The sequence below is a fragment of the Aedes albopictus genome, chromosome 2, assembly GCF_035046485.1.
Source record: "Aedes albopictus strain Foshan chromosome 2, AalbF5, whole genome shotgun sequence".
NCBI lineage: Eukaryota > Metazoa > Arthropoda > Insecta > Diptera > Culicidae > Aedes > Aedes albopictus.
Window position 1 is genome coordinate 42,492,131 of NC_085137.1, and position 21,816 is coordinate 42,513,946.

Genomic DNA, 21,816 nt, shown 5'->3' on the forward strand with positions numbered 1-21,816 from the left:
CATGAATAGAATAGTAAAAAAAGCGCTTTTGTTTAACATATTACTTTAAAATGAACAACTAATCTACCAAAAGTTTAAAGAAAGTTGTTTAAATTCTTCCATCAGTTGCCTAACAGTGTTTTGATAATCATAGAAGCTAGGGGCTGTTCATAAACAACGTGGACCGAATTTTGGCCTTTTCAGATCCTTCCTCCCCCCTTATAGACTTTTGTCCATACAAAAAAAAATGTATGGAGCGTAGGCTTTGGCCAAACCCCCCCCTTCCCCTAAAAAGTCTATGTGGTTCAAGAGCGCCCCTGTTGTCAGCAATTTAGATGCCATTACTCCATTTTAATAACAATTAACAACACCCTACACATTTTATTCAGCTGCAATAAATAATCGAACAAAATATCCGAATGAACTTTCTTTAAATTTATAAACTTTAATCGAACAATGTTGATAAACAGTGTAAAAGTTCCTCCAGCGGTTCGTCATGCTGGGGCCGATGAGTAATCTTCTCACTGGATTCTTCATTGATCTCGTGCACTAATCTAACCAGCTTCAATATTGCGAATCTTTTCTGAAATCCTCATACTGGCCAACAACTTGTGCGCCGACAGCCCATGCGCCGGGTTGTGCGCCATACAAAACGTAAACAAGTGTCAACATGGTTCGCGCCAAGAGCTCTATCTCTCTTAGGGTTCGGATCCATTTTTTGTCTAAAACATTGAACTTTCTTATGTCTGGAAATATTGTAAGGCATTGTCCAGTTAGAATCCGGACGCAGATAATCACATATATCTTAGAGGTGGAAGAACAAACTGAAAAGGTTAAGCCCTCAAAACAAAGATAATTTACTGTAGTTTCATGGAAAAATATCATTGAAATTATTTTATTTAATTTTTAAAACATTTTCTCATTTTTTCCGTGATAACTTCCTTAAAAATCTGCACAATGGTAGTAAATTTTAACATCAACCCCTTCGGTGTATTTGTTTAACAATCGGGTCATCTCTGTAGTGTCCTGAGACCCTCTACCAGTCTGATTAGGATTCCAAAGAAACTTTGCCAAATATTTCTCTTCTTGCGAAATTAAGGGCTATTCAGTGAATTCCAAAGATGCGAAATTTGAGTGTTTTTTTTGTTACTAAACACTATCCAACAGTGATGACAGGCTTTTCCCTCTTTCAAAATCAATAGTTAAAAAAATAAACATAATAATAATGATAATAAACAGTGATGACACCACTGCACATCTCAGGCTGTCGTGATAGCTCACCAATGTAGCTCAAACCTCTACAGATCCCTTGTGTGCATTTTTGAAAAGCAGCACGCGATTCTTGAAATTGTCATCTTTGTACACATTTGGTATCAAAATCGTGATGTGAGAAAACGATGTCCAGAGTTCGAACTTCCTGGCAAATCTTGAAATTCCAAGCAGATTTATCCATGAACATAAACTTCAACCTTCCTTGGACACTTCCTCATGGCATGGTTAACAACATCTGAGCACATCACACATAATGGTTTTGGAGATATTAACATTTTTCGCGACTGTCGTACCTGACCACCCTAAATTTTTAGCGTGTTTGTGCAAGATTTTTTTCCTTCGCATGTCTTCAATCTGAAATAATTTTTCACTCGTAGCAAGAAAATTGATGAAATTTTCACCAGAGGACTTGTTTATGATCAGACTGCAGTGAAAAAAATATGATTATGATCATTTAGAGCGTCACAATAAATTATCCTTTGCGTCCGGATTCTAACTGGACAATGCTTTACAACAAAGATATTATTAATGGTAACAACGCTTTTACTTCATTAAACCACTGATTAATAGTTATTTGACTAGTGAAAAACTTGGCGCATAGGCAATCGGCGCGTAAATTGTGTGTGATTTGAGTTAATCGTCGCAAAGTGCCGAACACACATTATACCCTGGCGCGCAACCTAGAGGTCGAAGAGAAACTTGTCAAAATGCTAAAAAATCTCGAGAAGCTCAATACTAACCGAGCACTTGATCTACCTATTTGTTGGCTATTGTTTACGTGAAAATATCGCATGCGCATAATTTAATCTCCCAACACAAAATGAGAACGGCACAAACCGTTTCTATGTTTGTTTTTAAATTTGCATTGATTTTTGGCTTAGGCCCTTCTCAAAAGTGAAGCTAGAATTAAAATGGTCAAGCAAGTTGTCTGTTTGGGTCATAATAAATGCTTATGCAATTGAAACACAACTAGTTCGAATTGTAAATCTTTTCGAGGAGTCACTAATTTCAACTGACAACACTATTGGTTTAACTGAGGGATTGCTCAGCTATTCATAAGCTCCAGTATAGCTGATGTTTACCAAGCTATTGAAAAGTTGAAGAAAACGATGCAATTACTATTGTTTAATCATTGATCAGCTTCATTGCTGACAGAGATGGATAATTGAATATTTAAGCGATGTTTAGGCAACGCATGTGCAGGACCGTTATCGACTAAGGTTAAATATTTATATACTGTCCAAAATCTGTTTTATACCCTGATTGGAACAGATCAGATGCAGATGACTGAAAATCGGCAGATCCTGAGTACGAATCTTGCCTATGTAGTGAGTTAGTTAACAAGTATTTCATATGAAAAATATCAATTAAATTCGTAGCAATAGGTATAAAGGGAAAATTAAGTTTGAATGCATATGAAAAAATAAACAAAGTTCATTGAATTTTCTTATTTACTGATATAATTTTGTTGAAAAAACGTTTGAGAAACTTGTTTATACTTGTTTACCTGTTCAAACAAATCTATTTTTAGAAATGAAATCCGTATGCGGTGTATGAAACATCAGGAAGCACATTGTTCTACATCTTTTGAATGATTAATGGTGTAATAATTGTCGTGGATAGCTTGTTATTACGATCATGGACTTCTACTCTTTAACCCTCGAGCGAACCCGCTGTTGTATTTTGAACAACACGTTGAGAAAAATCTCGATTTTTGTCCTCAGCCTTAGCGTGATGCTGGCGGTGGTGGCCAACTGCCTGGCCTGGCCTACGAATTTAATTCAAGAATTTCCACATTACTTTTTCAAAAGATTTTCTCCAGAAATTAGTCTACTTTTTCCTGGAATTTTCTTATTAGAGAAATATACGTAGAAAACTCGTCAGATATAACTTCCAAAATCCCCTATATGATTTTTTTTATATATTTCCTCCAGGAATGTTCCTCAGGAATAGTTTTCTACAAAATTTCCATTAAACAATTTTATCACCTAATCACAAAAACCGTCTGTGGGTTTCACGCAAGAAATACTACATTAATTACGCCCCAAAATTCCTTCGGATATCATTTTTCATTGTTTATTTTTACAATTTCCACTATTAATTTAACAAGGAATCATCTCAAATTGTTATTTGTTCTCGTATTAAAACAAAATTAAGTTCATTATCTCCACAAGTTTCCAAGCATTTTTTTCTGAAATACACTCTCAGATTTCAAGCCATAATTTAAGATCGGACACCAATAGTTTTCTTTTGGAATTCATTTTAATGCTCTGCTAAAAATTTCGATGAGTAACAATTCCAAAATTTACCTTAGATATCTTAAAAAACTACTTTTAACCCTAAAAGGGATACCTTCATAGCCTCAGTTTCGTCACCTCGCTGAGTGTGTTCCATCAAAGACGAGCTCTGAAAGGCGCCTGGGGTCCAATGGACCCCAGGTATCCCTTTTAGGGTTAAAGCAGCTCCCTCCAGAAACTGGAGGATATTTTTACCAGAAAATTATTTTCCTAGTAAAGTTTCCATCAGATACAGTGGTAGACATTCGTTTAGCCGATTCATATTTTTTCTATTTTTTTCGTAACTGTAATAATTTTATGTTCGTTTTTTTTTTAATTTTTGAAGGATCTTCTAGAGGTAATTTGCATTAGTCAATGAGACGAAACAAAATATTATTTATTTTATAGCCGTAAAATACAAGAAAAATAGAAAATTTGCCTAGACATTCGTTTAGCCGATTTGTACATTTGTACATTTGTAGAATTCCAACACAATAACTTTGCATGGTAACCTGCATTATGGATGGACTTGTAAATCATGAATTTGATAGTTTTCAGAAGTGTTGCATAATAATTATACATGTATCTCATATAAGTAAATTATAATATTGAAAATGTTTCCAAATTGAGATTTCTTGTAGTTATTTTCATCGGAAGTGTTTTAAAAGATTCCAATAAAATTATTACGACGAGTTCAGGTTGAAAAATCTACAAAAAAAACAAAGTTATTAACAGAAAAAAATTGCCGGAAACCATAAAAAAATCACGTGTTTAAGTATTGTTTTGATGAAATATGATGTTTCTTGCATAAATCACAGAGTTTACCACTATTACGTCTTCTTACAGCTCCCAATATCTGCTAGACTGTATTCTGGCTGAAATAACATATATTGATCGCCTCACGTTTTGAGAAATGGCACCCAAAGTATTCAAATTTCTAGCATGAACTACTTTTTTCATAATTTAGACGTTCTTTCCAAATAAATCATGTTAAAAATGTATGTGAATGAAATAGCCAATGTTTTGACCATGTCATGCATTTTTGTATGAGCATCGGCTTTAAAATAAATAGGGTTCAACAATTCCGACTCTTCTTGCAGTTCTTTCGCTTGGCAGTCTTCCAATTCATTTAGTAATGCTAGTATTATACAGTTATTCTTCAGAGGCATTAGGATACGTCTTTATCACTGCACAGAACTATATATTTTAGGTAATATCAATCAAATAAAGTATATAGATTTTCGGCTGGGTGAGCATCAAACCCAGCCGAAAATCTATATACTTTATTTTCTCACGACATTTTATGCAATAATTTAAACATTTCCAACAATAATTCTGTGCCGTGTTTTAAAGACAACTAATTTAGCTAACATTAGAGTGTGTACAGAAAGCATTTTCCAGAATAAAAATGAACAAGTTTATCATCGTTTCTCCTTATCGGGACAAATTTTTGTAATATTTCTTTGAATTTCACAAATAAATAAACTTTTAGGGTCAATTATCTTGCTAACACGTCATAAACTGAATGCCTTGGGGTATATACACGAAATACAGTCACGAAATAACAAAAATTATATTGAAAACCTATTTTTCATTCACCTCGGCTAAACGAATATCTAGACAAAAAATAACATTTGAAGGGTTTTTTACCCTCCTTTTTGTTTCAGTGTACATCCCAAGTAACATTTTTAGTTTTCTCATTGCTTACAAGCTGTTGTTACAATCAAACAGTTAAAACTCATTTTAAAGCTTAGAAATCCTAACAGCTCTAATAAACCCGCAATAAAACCCATTAAAACCCAAAAGGGCCCACCCTACAGGAGGTTGTTAAAACCAACTCTTAAAACGTTATGTATGCTTCTTGGTTTTGTGGCATATTCTTGTAGTATACTATACAGCTTAGATAAGATTTGCGATGTAGGTCGCAAGAAGAACAACATGCCGTTTTGGAGTTCGTACAACATCCTAAAAGAACGATTAAAACCAAAGAATCAAACTGAATCTGAAAATAAAATCATCACATAAATTGGCAGTAAATTGCAAATGATTAATAATGCAAGAACGAAAATTATATCAATCATCCATGGCCATAATGTTTATTTGCAAATTTTCACGAGGAAAGCCCTGTTACTGTGGCAAAAAATCTATGCCAAAAAAAGTTTACCGTGAAATGCAATGAACTGCTTCTAAAAAGGCGGTGTGCCACGTCATTTTGAGGTTTTTGGCATATAAATAATAATCATTTTATTTCCTCGTGCAAAACCATGAATTCGATTTACAGTCCAAACATCAACATGGCGTACACACTTGGCAAGCCGAAATTGATCATCGTAATGAAAAATATGGATGCCGTCAAGTTAAATCCTCCTGGTTTTGTTTAAGATGGTTTAAGATCAGTTAGTATAAAAGGAACATGCTCTAGAGTTGTTGTTCTTTATGAATACTATGCAATGACTAGCAAACACCTACTTATTCTTAACGCATAATTATGTGCACTACACAAACACTGTTAAGTTTTAGGGAAGTGTGGGCTCGGACTGATTGCTCTTAAGAACACTTCGCTTGACCGACATCCGTCAAAAATGTAAATAAACCAAAAACATTGATATTGTCGTGCATTTTTTGGTGGTGTCCCATGTTTTTGAGGCTGTTCGAGTGCTTGGTGAGTGAGTATATTGTATTATTTGATAAGCCGACTGCGGCTGGGCGCGATAGAGTAATTATTTATGCACAATTGTAGTGCCAGACCCAGAACAAACGATGCAATACCCACCCATCAGTTGCTTCGGAAACCCCGATTGCAATCGAACTCTAGTGAAGGAAGCTGGTTTGATCACCTAGCCAGAAAAATTATGCCTACCAGAGGTTTTCCTATCACGTAAGTTTCAATCATAATGACCCCAAATTGTGCTTAATCGATTATCTTTTCATTTGTGTAGCGTATAAAATTTATTGTGCAGGAGAAGAAGTTTTAAGATGAAGTTTTAATACGTACTTAACAGTTCGTTTACAATGACATTATTGCTTATCAAAAAAGCAAGCAAATAGGTTTTATTCCTAGGACTTCTAGATATCTTCAAGCTATTTTAAAGTTGCTTTTGTTGTTAAAGCTGTTAACTACATGAACGGCTTCATTAAATCTAAAAGGGCTTACCAAATCCATGACAAAACCTTAATAAATAATGTCTAAGAGCAAAAGGCATAGAAATTGTTACTTGGGATGTAAGTTTGATGTATCACTTTTTCATAAAACAGTACTAGATATACTATCACTGCCATAAAAAAAATTATCATAAAATCTTTTGTATGAGTTTCCTGACACATTTTTTGAACATTGTTGGGCCTCGGCTATACGAATGTCCAGCACTGTATTTATTAAGAAGGGCTTAAGCAAAGCTCATTGAAATTTTTCAATGATCAGCTTCGGCAATATATCAGACAATTCAAGGAACTATGACACATTCCACGCACTTCTACATCGCGGTTTTTTTCAAAATTCGTCATTTTTTACGATGGTGTCCCGTTACGCTGTATTTCTGGATTTCTTTCGAAGTATAAAGGTCCGATTCTCAATTAGAAAGCATAAAATGAATCTTCTATTCAAATCTGATCGTTTGATATGCTGGTTAGCATGTATTTAGAAAAAGCAAAAGTTTGATTCTCGCGCAAAACATAATGCGTGGAATGTGTCCTATATGGAGCATGTACGCACTGTATAAAAATAGTTATTTATGTGACGAGTTGCCAAAAGTTGATTTTTTCAGCACGAGTCGTACATTTATCCAACGAGGCTTGCCGAGTTGGATAAATACGAAGAGTGCTGAAAAAATCGAGTTTTGCAATGAGTTCCATACAAAATTTTATGCAATGATTTTTTCATAATGCAACTCATTTGAGTTGCATAATGTTCATAATGCAACTCAAATGAGTTGCATTATGAACATTATGCAACTATTTTTCATTATGCAACTCATTTCAGTTGCCTTATGAATCGGTACGAAAAAGTTAGCCATTATGATACTGAAATGAGTCGTATAAAATAAAAATTATGACACTGAACTGCATAAAGTGTTTTTCATTTTATTTGAAAAATAAAGTTTAAAAATCAATTATCTCGAAAGATGTATTTTCGATTTTTTTTTGATAACATAACAAGCTCACACTTCTGATGACTTCGCTCATCAACTGGACAGACCGTTTCCAATTGTTTTTTATTTTTATTTTCATTGATTTTTTGGCTTGGGCCCTTCTCAAAAGTGAGGCTAGAATAAAAATGGCCAAGCAAGTTGTTTGTTTAGGTCAAGATAAATCACGGTGTGCCTAAAACCGAAATTAACAAATAAAAATGTCCACCCAAATTGCACCCGGCATTGGAACATATACTATTCTAGTATTTCCTCTGAAAATTTGAAAATGTTACAAAGAGGGAAACTAAAGTTTTTGTGATTTGAAGATTTTGGGTCATTTCTATGGGATTTTCTTATAGGAGTAAACATGCGCGCGCGGTGTGCCTGAAACCGCTATTAACACATAATAATTCACATGCGCCATTCCAAAGATTCGATATTCAAATAACTTCTCTCTGAAAATTGGATAACATTTCATTGAACAATCGCAGTGGTTAGAAAATATAAGATATATGATAAAGTATATTGGAAAAGTAGTAACTTCATAGAATATTATTTCAATTTCACATGTTAATCATTCTTCAAGGGTCTCCAGTTAGCCTAGTGGTTAAGGCTTTGGATCGCCAATTCGGAGACGGCGGGTTCGATTACCGTTCCGGTTGGGCAAATTTTCTCGACTCCCTGGGCATAGTGTATCATTGTACTTGCCTCACAATATACTAATTCATGCAATGGCAGGTAAAGAAAGCCCTTCAATTAATAACTGTGGAAGTGTTCAAAGAACACTAAGTTGGAGAGAGGCAGGCCATGTTCCAGTGGAAACGTAGAGCCATACAGAAGAAGAAGAAGAAGAAGAAGGTGTTAATCATTCCTCGCAATAAATAAATATTTTGTAACTCATCTAAAACATTGATTATATATCCCATTTTTGCGATACTATTACAAAACTAAATAAGGTACACCGGGGCAAGTTGAAACGGGTGGGGCAAGATGAAACGCAAAGTTTTGAAATAGTTTTCAATACAATTTGCAATTTTTTTTTCGACAAAAGATTGTTTGAATTCTCAGGTTTGATTCATAAACTATGTATGTGCTATGGTGTTTTAGCTGTTAGCGATCATTGGAATACACCATGTTAATCCTCTGTTTCATCTTGCCCCACCCGTTTCAACTTGCCCCGGTGTACCTTAGGTGTTTTCAACATGTCTATAGACAAAGCGATAGTATGTATATCCCCAATGAAATTGGAATCAAAGATTAAAATTGTTGTTACTGATGATCATTCAAGTGAAATATTTCCAAATTAACGGAAAAAACGTTGGTAGCATGACGCATAAAAGCTTGAAAGAAAAATGATAAGCATTTAGGTTTACTTAAAGAGCTTCAATATCTACCCTAGAAACCCTGAAACCCTTATGCATATATCAATTGAACACCCAAGTTCTCAATTCAAACTTTGGTCATAAACTGTGAAATCCCGTTCCAATATGTTTCGAAAATTCTTTCACTATGGCACTTCTAGGGTTCCAAAACGCTGTTCTTTTTTTTTCTCTTCCCATAATACGAACTTTTTTAAAATTTTGTCGATCAGTGTTATTATTTGTTTTTGTTATGAAAGCACCGATTGACAATATTCCCATATATGAGCTACAGTCAGGATTCGTTATACACGGTTGGTGGTACTTTACGCCCACCGCGATTTTTCGGCTGCCTTATATCCAGTTGAGCTCATTTCTTAGGGAGTAGTTGCGGCATCTTCCAAAAATTAACGGAATTGGTTGAAAGACAACAGAGAAATTGCGGTGGGCGTAAAGTGGGTGGTACCGTGTATAACGAAGCCTGACTGTAATTTTATGAAAATAGCTTCAAACAGTCAAAACTTTGGTTTCCCTCGATAAAACATTTTCAAATTTTCGGAGGTGATGCTATAAGATATACTATCGAATGCCAGGTGTCAGTTTGGTGTACATTTATATTTGTTAATAGCGGTTTCAGGTACACCGTGCGTGCATTTTTACTCATATACGAAAATCCTATAGAAATAGATAGAAATGGCTCAAAATCTTTAAATCACAAAAACTTTAGTTTCCCTCGATGAAATATTTTCAAATTTTCAGAATAGCATATCTTCCAAATGCCGGGTGCCATTTTGGTGGACATTTTTATTTGTTAATAACGGTTTTTGGCACACCGTGAAATGCTGATGCAAAATTTGAGATAAACAAATAAAAAATATGCAAGCAAAAATCGATCATCGAATTTAAAAAGGAAATACTTATGTAATAAATGTAATAGATCACTTGTTGAAGTAAAACTACAATTGAAGCTAATGATTTGCGTCAATTTGTATTTCAAGTTGCTTGCTCGAAAAATCTAAAGGTCCTTACCAAAGCCCCGAAGCTGGAGCCAAATTCAGAGACTTCTGGTTGACAATATGTCCAGGAAGTGGAGCCTTGTGCACCGCTCCAGGATTGACGGCTACGTACGTAGCAGTGTGGTGATTAGGCAACACCGGAGCAGCATGAGCGTGGCGGTGATGATCCCAATGTCCTAGGGCTGGTGGAGCATGGTGCACATGCGAGTGATAAGTAGCAGCTGGCCAATAATCGTGATGGGCCCAAGCTTGATGATCATCGTTCGATTGGATGATGGTTGAACCGTGATGGGCAGCATAAACTCCATAGGGAGAGGCGACATAACCATGTCCATGGTGGGCGTAGATTTGGGTGGCGTAGGATGCTTCAGCGGCAACAGCAAGAGCCATCAAAATTACAGTTGCGATACACTGAAAATAAGAAAATTCTATGAATAAAATTGAATACCAAGCAAATGAAACTTGGAACTACCTTCATTCTAAAATTTTAAAATTGTTTCTCGATGGTTTAAACAGATTGAATGCTGGGAGCGCTGTGATTTGCTAAACCCACCCGCAAGATTGTTTTATAACCACTCATGTCAATTTCACGCATCGACATTTTAAATTTGAAGTCATACATAATTCTTCAACGGGACGCACTGTTTAATGAGATAAATGACCGCAAAAGTAGACAACAATAAATTTTGCGCACACCTTCACCGTGCTTCACGCATCGAAGAGAATTCTTAATTCATCATTTTTTGAGCAACCGAAAAAGACTATCGCATCGCTGTGTAGATTGAAAATAATTAACTATCGCGAATTGGATCTTATCTTTTTTGGGTTAATTCGCACGTTTCCGCGTCTACTATCGTTCAACGTTTTCGTATATAACGATCAATTTTTGCCAAATCAGTTCATACAGAGTTCAGTTCTTCACTTGTTCACTTATCTCTAGCTCATCGAAGAGTATCACAAAATGAAGGTAGGTTATTGTGAAATTTTCTGGAGCTACAATATTTCATAACACATTTATCTTACAGTGCGTTGCAGCAGTAGTCATCATGGTCATTTCCGCTGTCGCGGATGCTTCTTACGTCCCATCGATTTACGCCCATCATGGACATGGTTATGCTGGAACTCCCGTAGTGTCCTACGCCAATTATCATGATCTATCCTACATCCAGCCAAATCATCATCACGCCTGGGCTCATCACGGCTATGCGCCCGTCTCTGTTCACAGCTCGTATGTCCACCATGCCCCAGCTTCCGTCGCAGTCTACGATAGCCACTGGGATCATCGCCATGTTCACGCTGCTCCAGTTGTTCCTCACCACGGTGGTGCTACGTACGTCGCTGCCAATCCCGGAGCTGTGCACAAGGCCCCTCTCCCAGGACATGTCGTTAACCAAAAATCCCTGAACTTGGCTCCAGCTGCCGGCACTTGGTGATCATTGGAAATGACGGCTTCCACTTAGAACATAATGTGATAAATTCTTCCAACCGCTTGTAAAGTTCCAAAAGTGATCAATATATAAATTTTAAATTGCATTAACCGTGTTAAATCCACATCTCTGAAGATAATTGACCTCAATGAAGAACATTTCATATATGATATGAATTACAATAAATCAAATGGATGCCAAGGGGCTGTTGATTAACCGCGAGGTAATTTTTCGGGATATTCCAACCCCCCCCCCCCTGCGTAATGATTTTTTTTAAATTTGTGTGGTAAGTCCCGGGGTTTATGGACGGCTTCTAACTCTATTGGAACAAGTGAGTGGGTCACAAGATGAACCAGCCCAAGTTACAATGAATGCTGAACAGTGACAGTATGAGCTGAACAGTAGCTGGTCTGTGGCTAAATACAATGACTGCTGAATATTGGTCTGAAGTATGGCTTGTTCAACTTCTTTAATCAGCAATACATATAAGGCTGAATATCAAGTTGAATAGAATAGATGTAGATGTTTAGGAGCTGAATAAAGGATTCGACCTTTTGTGCTCAGCTTTTGTTCAAATGAAAGCTGATTTACAGATGTTTTACTGTTGCAGAAACGTTTGTACAGCATCAAATTGTTACCTGGGAGGTTAGGTACCAGGAGGTAATGTAAACCAGTGTCAAACTGATCAACCGAGGATTGCATTGTAATTCCATACAAGGAACTTTTTAGGGGCTGACCATAAACTACGTGTTCTGAATACTCTAGAAAAAATCTCTTGAAATCTCTTTACCAGTTGCTGGTGTAAGTTGCTATATGACCATATGGAGAAACCCTAACTAGTAAGTATGTGAATCGTTCGACAATGTCGTTCAGCTTCTGCGGCGACCGGCCACTGCTTATCTACAGGATGCGGCAGGAAAAAATGCGAAAACTTCAAGGCACTATTACACACTAAATATGGGATACATATGAATATTTTTTCATTGCAGTGTATCAGTCAATGTCTATATTCTAGCACTTAAAAATAAAAATGAACATATTTGATGTTTAACATGTGATAATGTAAGCCTATTAAGCGGGTATCAATAAACGGCGCGCCCAATGGTCATTAAGCAAAATGCATATAGCAGTATAAAAATTAGCTTAAATTCGATGAACAACCAGACCACACTGATCCAGAGCCATGTAGTTTCACATACTAGATGAAATAAGTACATATATTTGATGATATTGTAGAGAAAATTAAAAATTTTGTTTTATCAGTTACGAAATTTAGCGACCTGTGAACTTTTCTGCGGTTTGACAATTCTGATTGTCTTCAGCTTCAGGCGCCGCCCTCTAAAGGTTAGTGACCAAAATCTGAAAATTTTTAATTAACTTTTCAGAAAACTAGCCAATTAGAGACCATGGAACGTTGAAAAATTGATTGGTTAACGTCAAATGGACGAAAACGAGGTTTTAAGTTGAAAAACACTTTCGCATTTTTTCCTGCCGCATACTGTATTCCAATGAAACAACAATCCATCCGTGGGATGGAGTGGAGGAGGTACTTAGATTTCCATCAGTAAGTGGACTTTAATGACTGGATGGTTTTGCAAATTGACTTAATCGTGCGTTGCCGTTAATGTGCTATTCTAATTGAAATTTATATCCCACGCTCCTCTTGTTGTCGACTTAGATCCAACCAGCCACCGGGATCTGGAGCAAACTACTATCACCATGCGGCGATATGTAGTAGTTTGCTCCAGATCCCGGTTTAAATATGTTTTTGTGCGTGCTTGGGAACATGATTGGCGACAAGCCTTGTTACAAAATGGGTTATGAAATGGGAGCGTCGCAGCCGGTGCAGTGTGGTGCTTAGAACCGACGTTGGTAATTGTTCCTAGCAGGTGAGCTGCTTGAGCGTTTCAGTCCAAGTCCAGTCAGTTCACTTACAGTTGTGTGGGGCGGTATTTGGAAAGGGTCTGTGGAAGTTAATTACCGAAGGAGTGCCACCCACAGGTACATTTATCTCACCTGTCAATAAGTAATTAAGAGCCATTGAAAGGGGCTTTTCACTTTCGCCAGGTGATCACAGGGCAGGTGATTGCAGCTCCAGGCTCATAATTGACTGGATAAAGATGGCTGCCCTAATACAAAGTTGTTAACGAGCCTTCTTTCTATCCATATCATTTCTAGTTCCTAATTGCTTTGCCTTGCTTTTTGTCTGTCTTCACATCTATATGTATGTATTTTGCTCTCCATGACTTGTCAGTTTTCTACAAAATATTGTTTCATTACAATCTTCTTTAACTAGTAAACATTTTTGTCATTTTACCTTTGTCCTTTCATCTGATCCATCATTTTTTCATTCCTGTTTACTCTGTCTTTTCAAGCAATATGCATATTCTTTCTTCTTTATCATATCGGTCATCTTTTTTTTATATTTCACTTCTCTGCCTTCTCAATGTCTCTAGATTTGAGTATTTACTTCGACTTTCCATTTTCTTTGCATTTCCAGTCTTCTTTGCATTTTCTTCTTTCTCGGTCTTCCAATCTATTATTGTTTTCTCTATCTTCTTCGTGTATCTTTGGTTTTCTGTCTATTCTATTTTCTAGTCTTTTCTGTCTACTGACTTTTGCATTCTATGTTTTCTCGATATTTCTGTATTTTTTTCCATCTGTGTGATTTTATCTGTCTCTCTATTATTTTTATCTTCTCTGTCTGTTCAGTATCTTCTGCTTTCCTATTTTTTCACTTTCCACGTTTGCTATTTTTCCTTTTTCTTTAATTTCCTTTTTCGCAATTTGCTGTCTTTTATTTGTTTGTTTATTTTTTTTCTTTCTAGCTTATCTGTTTTATCCTTCTCAGGCCTATTAAATATCAGTGTCAGTGCCTGTTTTTCAGTCGAACATGAATGACTGCGGGTGTCGTTTTCAGTTCCTCGATGTGCGAACTGACAGAGTCCGACAGCACCATTCGTGAGCGACCAACCAAGTTCAATTCCCAATCATCCACACTACTCATGCTGTCAGGCAATTCGTCTCAAGCTATGGCTTGTGAGAGTGAGTGCCCTATACGCTACCACGGGTGAAAACACTCTACTACAGAAAATTGAATGGAAATTTAGCCCTGTCAGCTCTCGATTTCAGCACGCTGCGTGCGAGTGTGAGTTCCTATTTCATTTCGCTCCCGTGTTGCTTATCGGAAAGCAACATTGACAGGAAAACCAAAACGGAGAAAATGAAAAAAAGCTAAATATCGCTATTAGAAGGGCCTGTCGAAAAATTGCAGCACTGATCTGTCTTATCCCTGCATCTTTTCTGACTTTTCTGTTTCGATTGCTTTACCTATTTTAATATCTTTCTTTAGATTTTTGTCTTTTTGCCTCCTTACTTTTCAATGAGTTTTTCATTTAAATTTTTGCATGTTAATATGTAATTATATTACTTTATTTTCTCTGAGTTTTATGTTTCTCTACCAGAAACGGTCTTCTCAGCAATATTTGTTCATTTTCCTGTTATTTATTTTATCTGTATTTGCTACTTGAACTGTCATCTCTTATTTTCTGTCTCTTTATCTTTTTTGTCTCCTATATATTCTACATGTTTTATTTATTGCCTTCTCTGCATGTTATGCATTTTCTGCATTGATCATTTTTTCGTTTTTTTATCCATATCTCACGCCCGGCTTAGTCGTGGCGAACTCACCAAGGGCGAGAAGCCACGTTAGTAAAGACAAAAAAATGCACAACTGATTTTTTGATCTTTAATGTTTACTCTAGAAGATCCGATAGAAAATGCTCTTTTTTTCTCTGCATTCCTTGTCTTCCCTTGTTTTGTACTCCAAATTTGCTAAATCTCAGCTGTCATCTCTATTTTATTTGTCTCCTCAGTGTTTCTGTTTTCTATGTCTTCCTTTCTAGTATTATCTGCTCATTATTTCCTGCTTTTCCGTCCTCTTTGTCTTCTCTACTTTTCTATCTTAATTATGTGATCAGTATTGAAAGTTTTCTTCATCTTCTGTTTTCTTTTTGTCCTCTTGATCTTCACTTCTTCTATCGTGTATGTAGTTTATATGTCCACAATTTTCTCACGCATTCGATACCTATTCTTTCTTCGTTAATATTTAGCAGTCTTTTCGTTTTGCCTTTCTCGTACACCAAGGTGTACCGAAAGGCTATATGTTCACTCCAAAAACGAAAATTTGATAGAGCCTCCGGAGGGGTCAAGTCTTATATACCAATCGACTCAGCTCGACGAATTGAGGTGATGTCTGTGTGTGTGTATGTGTGTGTGTGTGTATGTGTGTGTGTGTATGTGTGTGTACAAAAAAACTCACATCACTTTTTGGCAGTAAACCTCAACCGATTTTAATGACCGACGGTTCATTCGACGCGGAATCTGGTCCCATTGTTTCCTATTGAAAATGGCTCACATCGGTCCAGCCGTTCCGGAGTTATGGCCATTTAGGTGTTCCGGACCGGTACCCCAGGAAGGGGCCAGATATGAAAACGCTACAAACCCATCCATGCGGCACATCAAACTACGGCATTTTCGATAACTTGATGAATGGTACGCAGAAAAATAGTCTCACACCATATCTGAACCGGTAGTGTCCCGGAACCGGTTCCGGGTGTCCCGTCGGAAGTGTGTGTGTGTGTGTGTGTGGTCCTTCTAACCCCCACTGTCCGGCAGTGGTATTATGGAAATTAGCTTTTTGCAACGCTTTTGTTTATGCTGATTGCAATTAGCTTAAGTCCGGGAGCTAGAGGGTGATAGCTCTATTGCAGATCCAGTGACCCATTTCAGAATGGCTGGAGAGACACGTCCATTCAGAAGTCACTTTCATATACAATAAGCCCCGCATGTCTGTATTACCGTTATCAAATGGATAATGATATTACATACACACTTCCGGGTTTGAAGTTGTTTTCTTCAAACCTAGCGCGTATTTAATTTATTGGAGGTAATATAATAAGTGAAGTGAATAATTGTTTCGATCTCACCATTTTCGATGTTCTGCTCCTTGTATTATCCATTCCATCATTATCCTTGTTTGCATTTGTTTTCTCCAGCAATGATTGGTTCTCCAATTTGTCCTCGTTCCTGATTCTCGGGATATTTAGCAGTTCCTATGCTCATATATTGACCTTTCGCTTAGTCATTGTCCTCTATTGGCTCCTGTTCGCATTACTTCGAATTGTAATCTTGCTTCGTTGTTCCCGCTTCCTTCTATCAGCTTATTGTTCTTTGTTGATTCTTTTTCTTTTTCCTTTAATTGATTCCCCACCTATTGATTGTAATAAAGATATAAATAAGTAAATAAAATAAATATCAAGTTATTTTTTTATTTTGAGGCGAGACAATAAAAGAAGGAATTTCTCTTTAGATTGGTTCCAGTATTTTTCCCGCTTTTGTTTTTATTTATTTTTATTAATTAATTGTACAATCTTGGTTATATGTAGTTTTGTTATATAGAAAGGCTGCATCCTTTGTTTCCAGTACGTGTCCAGAGCTGTCAGTATAGGCTTGGATAGGTTTGACTACTGGCTGGGTAATAATCGCCACCGTATTACGGATCATCCATATGCGTATGACTTCGAATGCATCAGATGAAGAGACGTAATTTACTTGTCAGGCCCTACGGCTTATCGTGTGTTGGTCATATTACATATGAGCAACTTTAGTATCGTATGAAAGATCTATAAAGAAAAGGAATAAATAAGTATAACAGTAGTAATAATGTCCGTCCAAATTTCTTTCTTGTGGACATATAGGAACTATCTCGATGGGGTACCTATTTTGGGCACCATCCCGCTACAACACAGTCAATTCCAACCCAATCGACTCGATCCCCCGTACGCAGTAAGATACGTATAATAACTAGACGTGTACAAAAATACGAGTCAACTGATCTGAAACCGATTGAGCTACAGCGGAAAACTATCCAAAACACCAGCCCAAGTTGTTCGCCACCCTACTACATAAACCCTGTATAACATTTTTACTATTGCTATACACAGCACAACATAATAGTAATTATAATTACAATAATTTTACTCTTCATCTACGCCTGACTCTGATTCTTCTTCACTACCTATTGTTTTATATATCTCTTCTGCTTGCTTTTTCAGTTCATTTTTATCTTTCGCTATTCTATTCCAATCTTCGTCTGTTATATTAGGTAACTTATTCTTATCTTCTCTTATTGCTGTCTTCCATGTTTTGGCTGGTCTTCCTATTTTTCTCTTTCTGCATTTTATTTTTTCTGCTATTTTCAGCGGATGTCCTTCTAATCTTCTCTGTATGTGTCCCCAATAATTTATTCTCATGACTCTTATTTTTTTAACTGCTGTCTTTCCATCGAGTAACTTTGAAGCTGTTATCCTTCCTTTTGGTTTTTCTCTACAATACTTAACCATTTCTCTTAATATCTGCATTTCATATCTAGTAATTGACTTCCTATTGCTTTTAACTAAGGTGGCTGTTTTTAATCCGTAAGTGATTGCTGGAGATATAACTGTTTTATACATTAGCTTAGCCAGATTCCAATTAGGTTTGTATTTTCTCAGGAATTCAATCATTATTTTACTACTACCTATTGCCAATTTACATCTTTTCCTTGAAGTTTGAGGTCTATCCAATGTTTCCGATAAATATGTTCCTAAGTATCTCATGGTATTTACAACTTCATAAGTCTCTCCATTTATTAGAACCTCTTTTGGTATATTTCGGTCTGACATTGGTTCTCTTATCATTATTTGACTCTTATTATTGTTTATCTCTAAACCTATTTTTTCTAACTCTATTTTTAAGATTTTGACAATATCCTCCACCTCTTCTAAAGTTTTAGCTATAATTAGAATGTCGTCAGCAAATACTAGAATTATTGGTAATTTATCATTATTCAGTTCCAAAAGGTTAACTCTAGGATATTTTCTTTTTACCTCCCTTAGAACATCTTGTAGAATAAGTGTAAATATATACGGTGATAACGGGCACCCTTGTTTAATCCCCTTAACTTTCATTTTTTCTTCTGTACTAACTCCATTCCACAGAATACAAGTTTTTTCTACATTCAGTGCTTGCATAACTCTACTTATAATGTGTTCAGGTACTAATAATTTACGGACAACCCTCGGTATTTCTGCTATCTTAACATTGTCAAATGCTTTTCTTATGTCTATTGATGCTACAATTGTTGTTTCTCCTCCGTTCCATCTTTCCTCTAAAAATCGCCTAGCATAAAACATCTGATCATCTGTAGATCTATTGTTGGTGAATGCTGCTTGATGATAGTCTGGATCTCCTGCATATTCCTTGAGTCTTTGCATTAGCCATTTAGCATAAATTTTATATCCTAGGTTACACAAACTTATTCTTCTATAGTCTTTTGTTTCTTTTGGTTTTTTGCATTTTGGTATTGGTATTTGAACAGATTGTTTCCACTGCTCTGGTATACTATTAGTTTCCCATACTTTTTTGATTATGTTATATAATTCATCCACTGTTTCTTCGTTAGCATATTTAATAAATTCATTTTTAATTCCATCCTGTCCTGCCGCTTTCCCATTTGCTAAACCCCTTATAATGTCTCTTATCTCTTCTTTACTGGGTCCTTCCGTCAAACTTTCTTTATCAGGTTCTATTTCTATTGGAGTACCTTCGGTAAGTTCTAATTCTTCTGCCCATCTTTTGATTGAAATATTTGGTTTTTTAGGTTCTTTACTTCTCATAAAATTCCTCAAAAACCTATACGACCGTTTTATTCTTTCACCTATCTCATAGTCTTGTAACTCATTGTAAAATTTACAAACTTCTTTTTCGTTGTGTTCTTTTACCTTGCTAGCATATTCTTGTCTTCTAATACTGATATTTTGCCTAAACCAATCTGTGCCCATTCCTCTTTCCTTGGCTAACCTCATCTGCTTCCTGGCTTTCATAAGCTTCGTCATAGCTCTTTTCCTATTTGGAGTCAATGGCGTTTTCTTCCCTTCTAAAACCTTTTTTGCACTTTTAGTAACTTTCCTAGTAAATTCTGTATAAGCCTTGGTTGTATCAACTTTGTCTAATTCGATTCCATTATGTTTGTTTAATTCCTCAACAAATTCTTTATTCTTCTCCTTTTCCTTTAGAGCGCTTGGTTGTAACATTTTATTTAAAATTTTCTGTTTTCTCTCTTCTTTCTTTTGATCTGTGTATATTCCTACTTTGACTAGTTTGTGATCGCTTTGAATTGTTGTCCAAACTGCTCTTACAAATTTTGTCTTTACTACCGATTCCTGAGCTACAACTACATGGTCAATTTGTGATTGTTTATTTCCATTGGTCCAAGTGATTAATACAGATTCGTCAAATCTCATTGATATAATGTTCATTTTATGTATCTTTAGAAAATTTTTCATATATTCTCCATTCTCGTTTGTGTGTGTATGCCCTATAAATTTTCCTAGCCTATCCATGTCGTCCTCATCTGAGTCCTCTATACCTATCTGAGAATTGAAATCTCCTAGAATAATTGATCTATTTTTTCTTGGATGCCCATTTATAAACGTTCCTAGTTGCGCGAAAAATGAATTAGCATTTGCATTTGGTGCATGTACATTAACTATCAACCAGTCTTCTGATTGTCCTTCATATTCCATAATGGCTGTCATCACATTCTTACTTGTATCCCTTACGTCCCTAAGTCCTACTTTTCCTCCTTTTTTGATTAGAAAAGCTAACCCTCGCATATTATTCCCGTGTGTTCTATCTGACATAATCCAATTATAGTGCGGAGTACTTGCTCTACTTCCTTGTATATTCGCCTCTTGGAGAACTGCTATATCTATATTAGCTTGATATAGCTCCTCGTCAATTTCTGTTCTTTTCGATAGTTGGCAACATCCTCTAACGTTCAATGAACCAATAGATATTTCCTCTTTACGTTCCTTATATTTACCTTTCTTATGATCCTTTTTTTGGTTGTTAGTATGTGGATTTTCATTATTCTCATTAATATGTGCTTCTTTGACTCTTCCCTTTGAAGTTACCATTTCTACGCTATCAGTTTGTATTCTATTATTTTTAATGCTACAAAATAGTTTTACTTTTTCTATTACCTCGCTATCTGGCATTCCAATTGGTCTGTATTTAACTACCTCATTTCCTTCGTTAAAAATTATAATCTCTTTTTTCCAAAAATCTGCTATAAATTGCCATGTTTCCTTTCCTGGTCTTTTTTGGTTTTCCTTTACTGTTTCATTTGCAAATTTCCTAATATCTTCTAATAATGCTTTTGGTAAATCTTCAAAACATTTCAAGTCGGGAGATAATCCACTCATTTGATGACTCACAGCCCATAAATAACTTTCTTCACCCTCTATGACTTCTTTTATTTTTAATCTATATTTACCAGAATTTATCCATTTTGTCTTGTTTATGATATTAACTACCCCGTTATTATCTGTTTGAGTATTTTGAACGCGTTGGCTTACTTCTGTACACGTTCGCCTTTCCTCCGTACTTCTTTCCTGCTCGTGTTCATTCATTGTCTGACTCATTAGTTTATTATCTGGTTGCTCGATATTTTCCATCTCAACATATTCCTTATCCTTTCTTGATTGTTCTTCAATTATTCTAGCTGTGTCCTTTCCTTGGTCCTGTTTATTTATTTCTGATCTGATATGAATACTACCTTCTTGATTATCCATTATTTCATTAGTATTTGCTCTTTCTTTCCTCAGTGGACTATCATTACCCAACCCAGTTTGTTCAATGTTCGTTTCATTCCGTGTTTCTGTCTCTTTCTTTTCTTGTTCTTGCTCAACTATCACCTGGTTCTTTCCAACATTCTCCGGTTGTGTCATTCCCCTTTGCTCAATAACTTTCCTCTGCTCATTCAAAAGTTCCTTATTTCCTTCCATTACTCCTTGCTCTACGCTATCATAGTGATTAACCCCGTTGTAATAGACCTCAATCGTTCTGCCCTCTCCATTACCGTACGTCAGCTCCAACGGCTGATAATGAGGGTTGTAAACCCTAATGTTCACTCCCAACATCTCTTTCATAGCCAGCAATGCTTCAGCTCCAGCCCAAGTTCCACTTTTCTGTAGATTTATCAAGTGTTGATCGATCTTGGCGTCCACTTGCCAATTTTCCATATTATCCGTCGGTTCGTTTGTTATGTCGATTATCTCCGACAGGATCACTTCCTTCATTTCTGCCTTATGATCCCGCAGGTATGCTGCAGTTGCCCTGCGTAAGTTCATCGCTTCTTCGTAAAACTCGGAATCAAAGATCTTCCTCCCGGACAACTGTTGCACCACTGCGTAAAAAAGGCAATTTCCATCGCCAGGCACTTGTACCACTTTGATTCGCACGTCTTGTAATTCCAT

At 36.2% G+C, this 21,816-nt stretch overlaps 3 protein-coding genes across 3 annotated transcripts; 1 reads left to right on the forward strand and 2 right to left on the reverse strand.

Annotated features, from left to right (window-relative positions):
* Positions 1–10,037: 10,037 nt before the first annotated feature.
* Positions 10,038–10,506, reverse strand: LOC109432471 (adult cuticle protein 1-like). The gene is made up of 2 exons (XM_019708800.2): positions 10,501–10,506; positions 10,038–10,439 (listed from the first exon to the last, which is right to left on the reverse strand). The coding sequence occupies exons 1-2, from the start codon at positions 10,504–10,506 to the stop codon at positions 10,038–10,040; spliced, it is 408 nt and encodes a 135-aa protein (XP_019564345.2).
* A 76-nt stretch (positions 10,507–10,582) lies between these two features.
* On the forward strand, positions 10,583–11,653 carry LOC109432469 (adult cuticle protein 1). Its single transcript, XM_019708798.3, has 2 exons — positions 10,583–10,995; positions 11,054–11,653. Exons 1-2 carry the CDS (start codon positions 10,990–10,992, stop codon positions 11,459–11,461), a joined length of 414 nt encoding a protein of 137 aa, XP_019564343.2. The 5' UTR covers positions 10,583–10,989; the 3' UTR covers positions 11,462–11,653.
* Positions 11,654–16,598: 4,945 nt separating this feature from the next.
* On the reverse strand, positions 16,599–21,816 carry LOC109428392 (OTU domain-containing protein 3-like). The gene is made up of 2 exons (XM_019704153.2): positions 20,917–21,816; positions 16,599–16,727 (listed from the first exon to the last, which is right to left on the reverse strand). The coding sequence occupies exons 1-2, from the start codon at positions 21,814–21,816 to the stop codon at positions 16,599–16,601; spliced, it is 1,029 nt and encodes a 342-aa protein (XP_019559698.2).

Bases quoted from the DNA above. Each gene is read 5' to 3' on its own strand.
- LOC109428392 (XM_019704153.2), bottom strand. From the start codon at position 21,816: ATGGAATTACAAGACGTGCGAATCAAAGTGGTACAAGTGCCTGGCGAT. The intron at 16,728-20,916 runs GTAAGCCAACGC...TACAATCAATAG, and splicing joins AAAGGCGAACGTGTACAGAA to GTGGGGAATCAATTAAAGGA.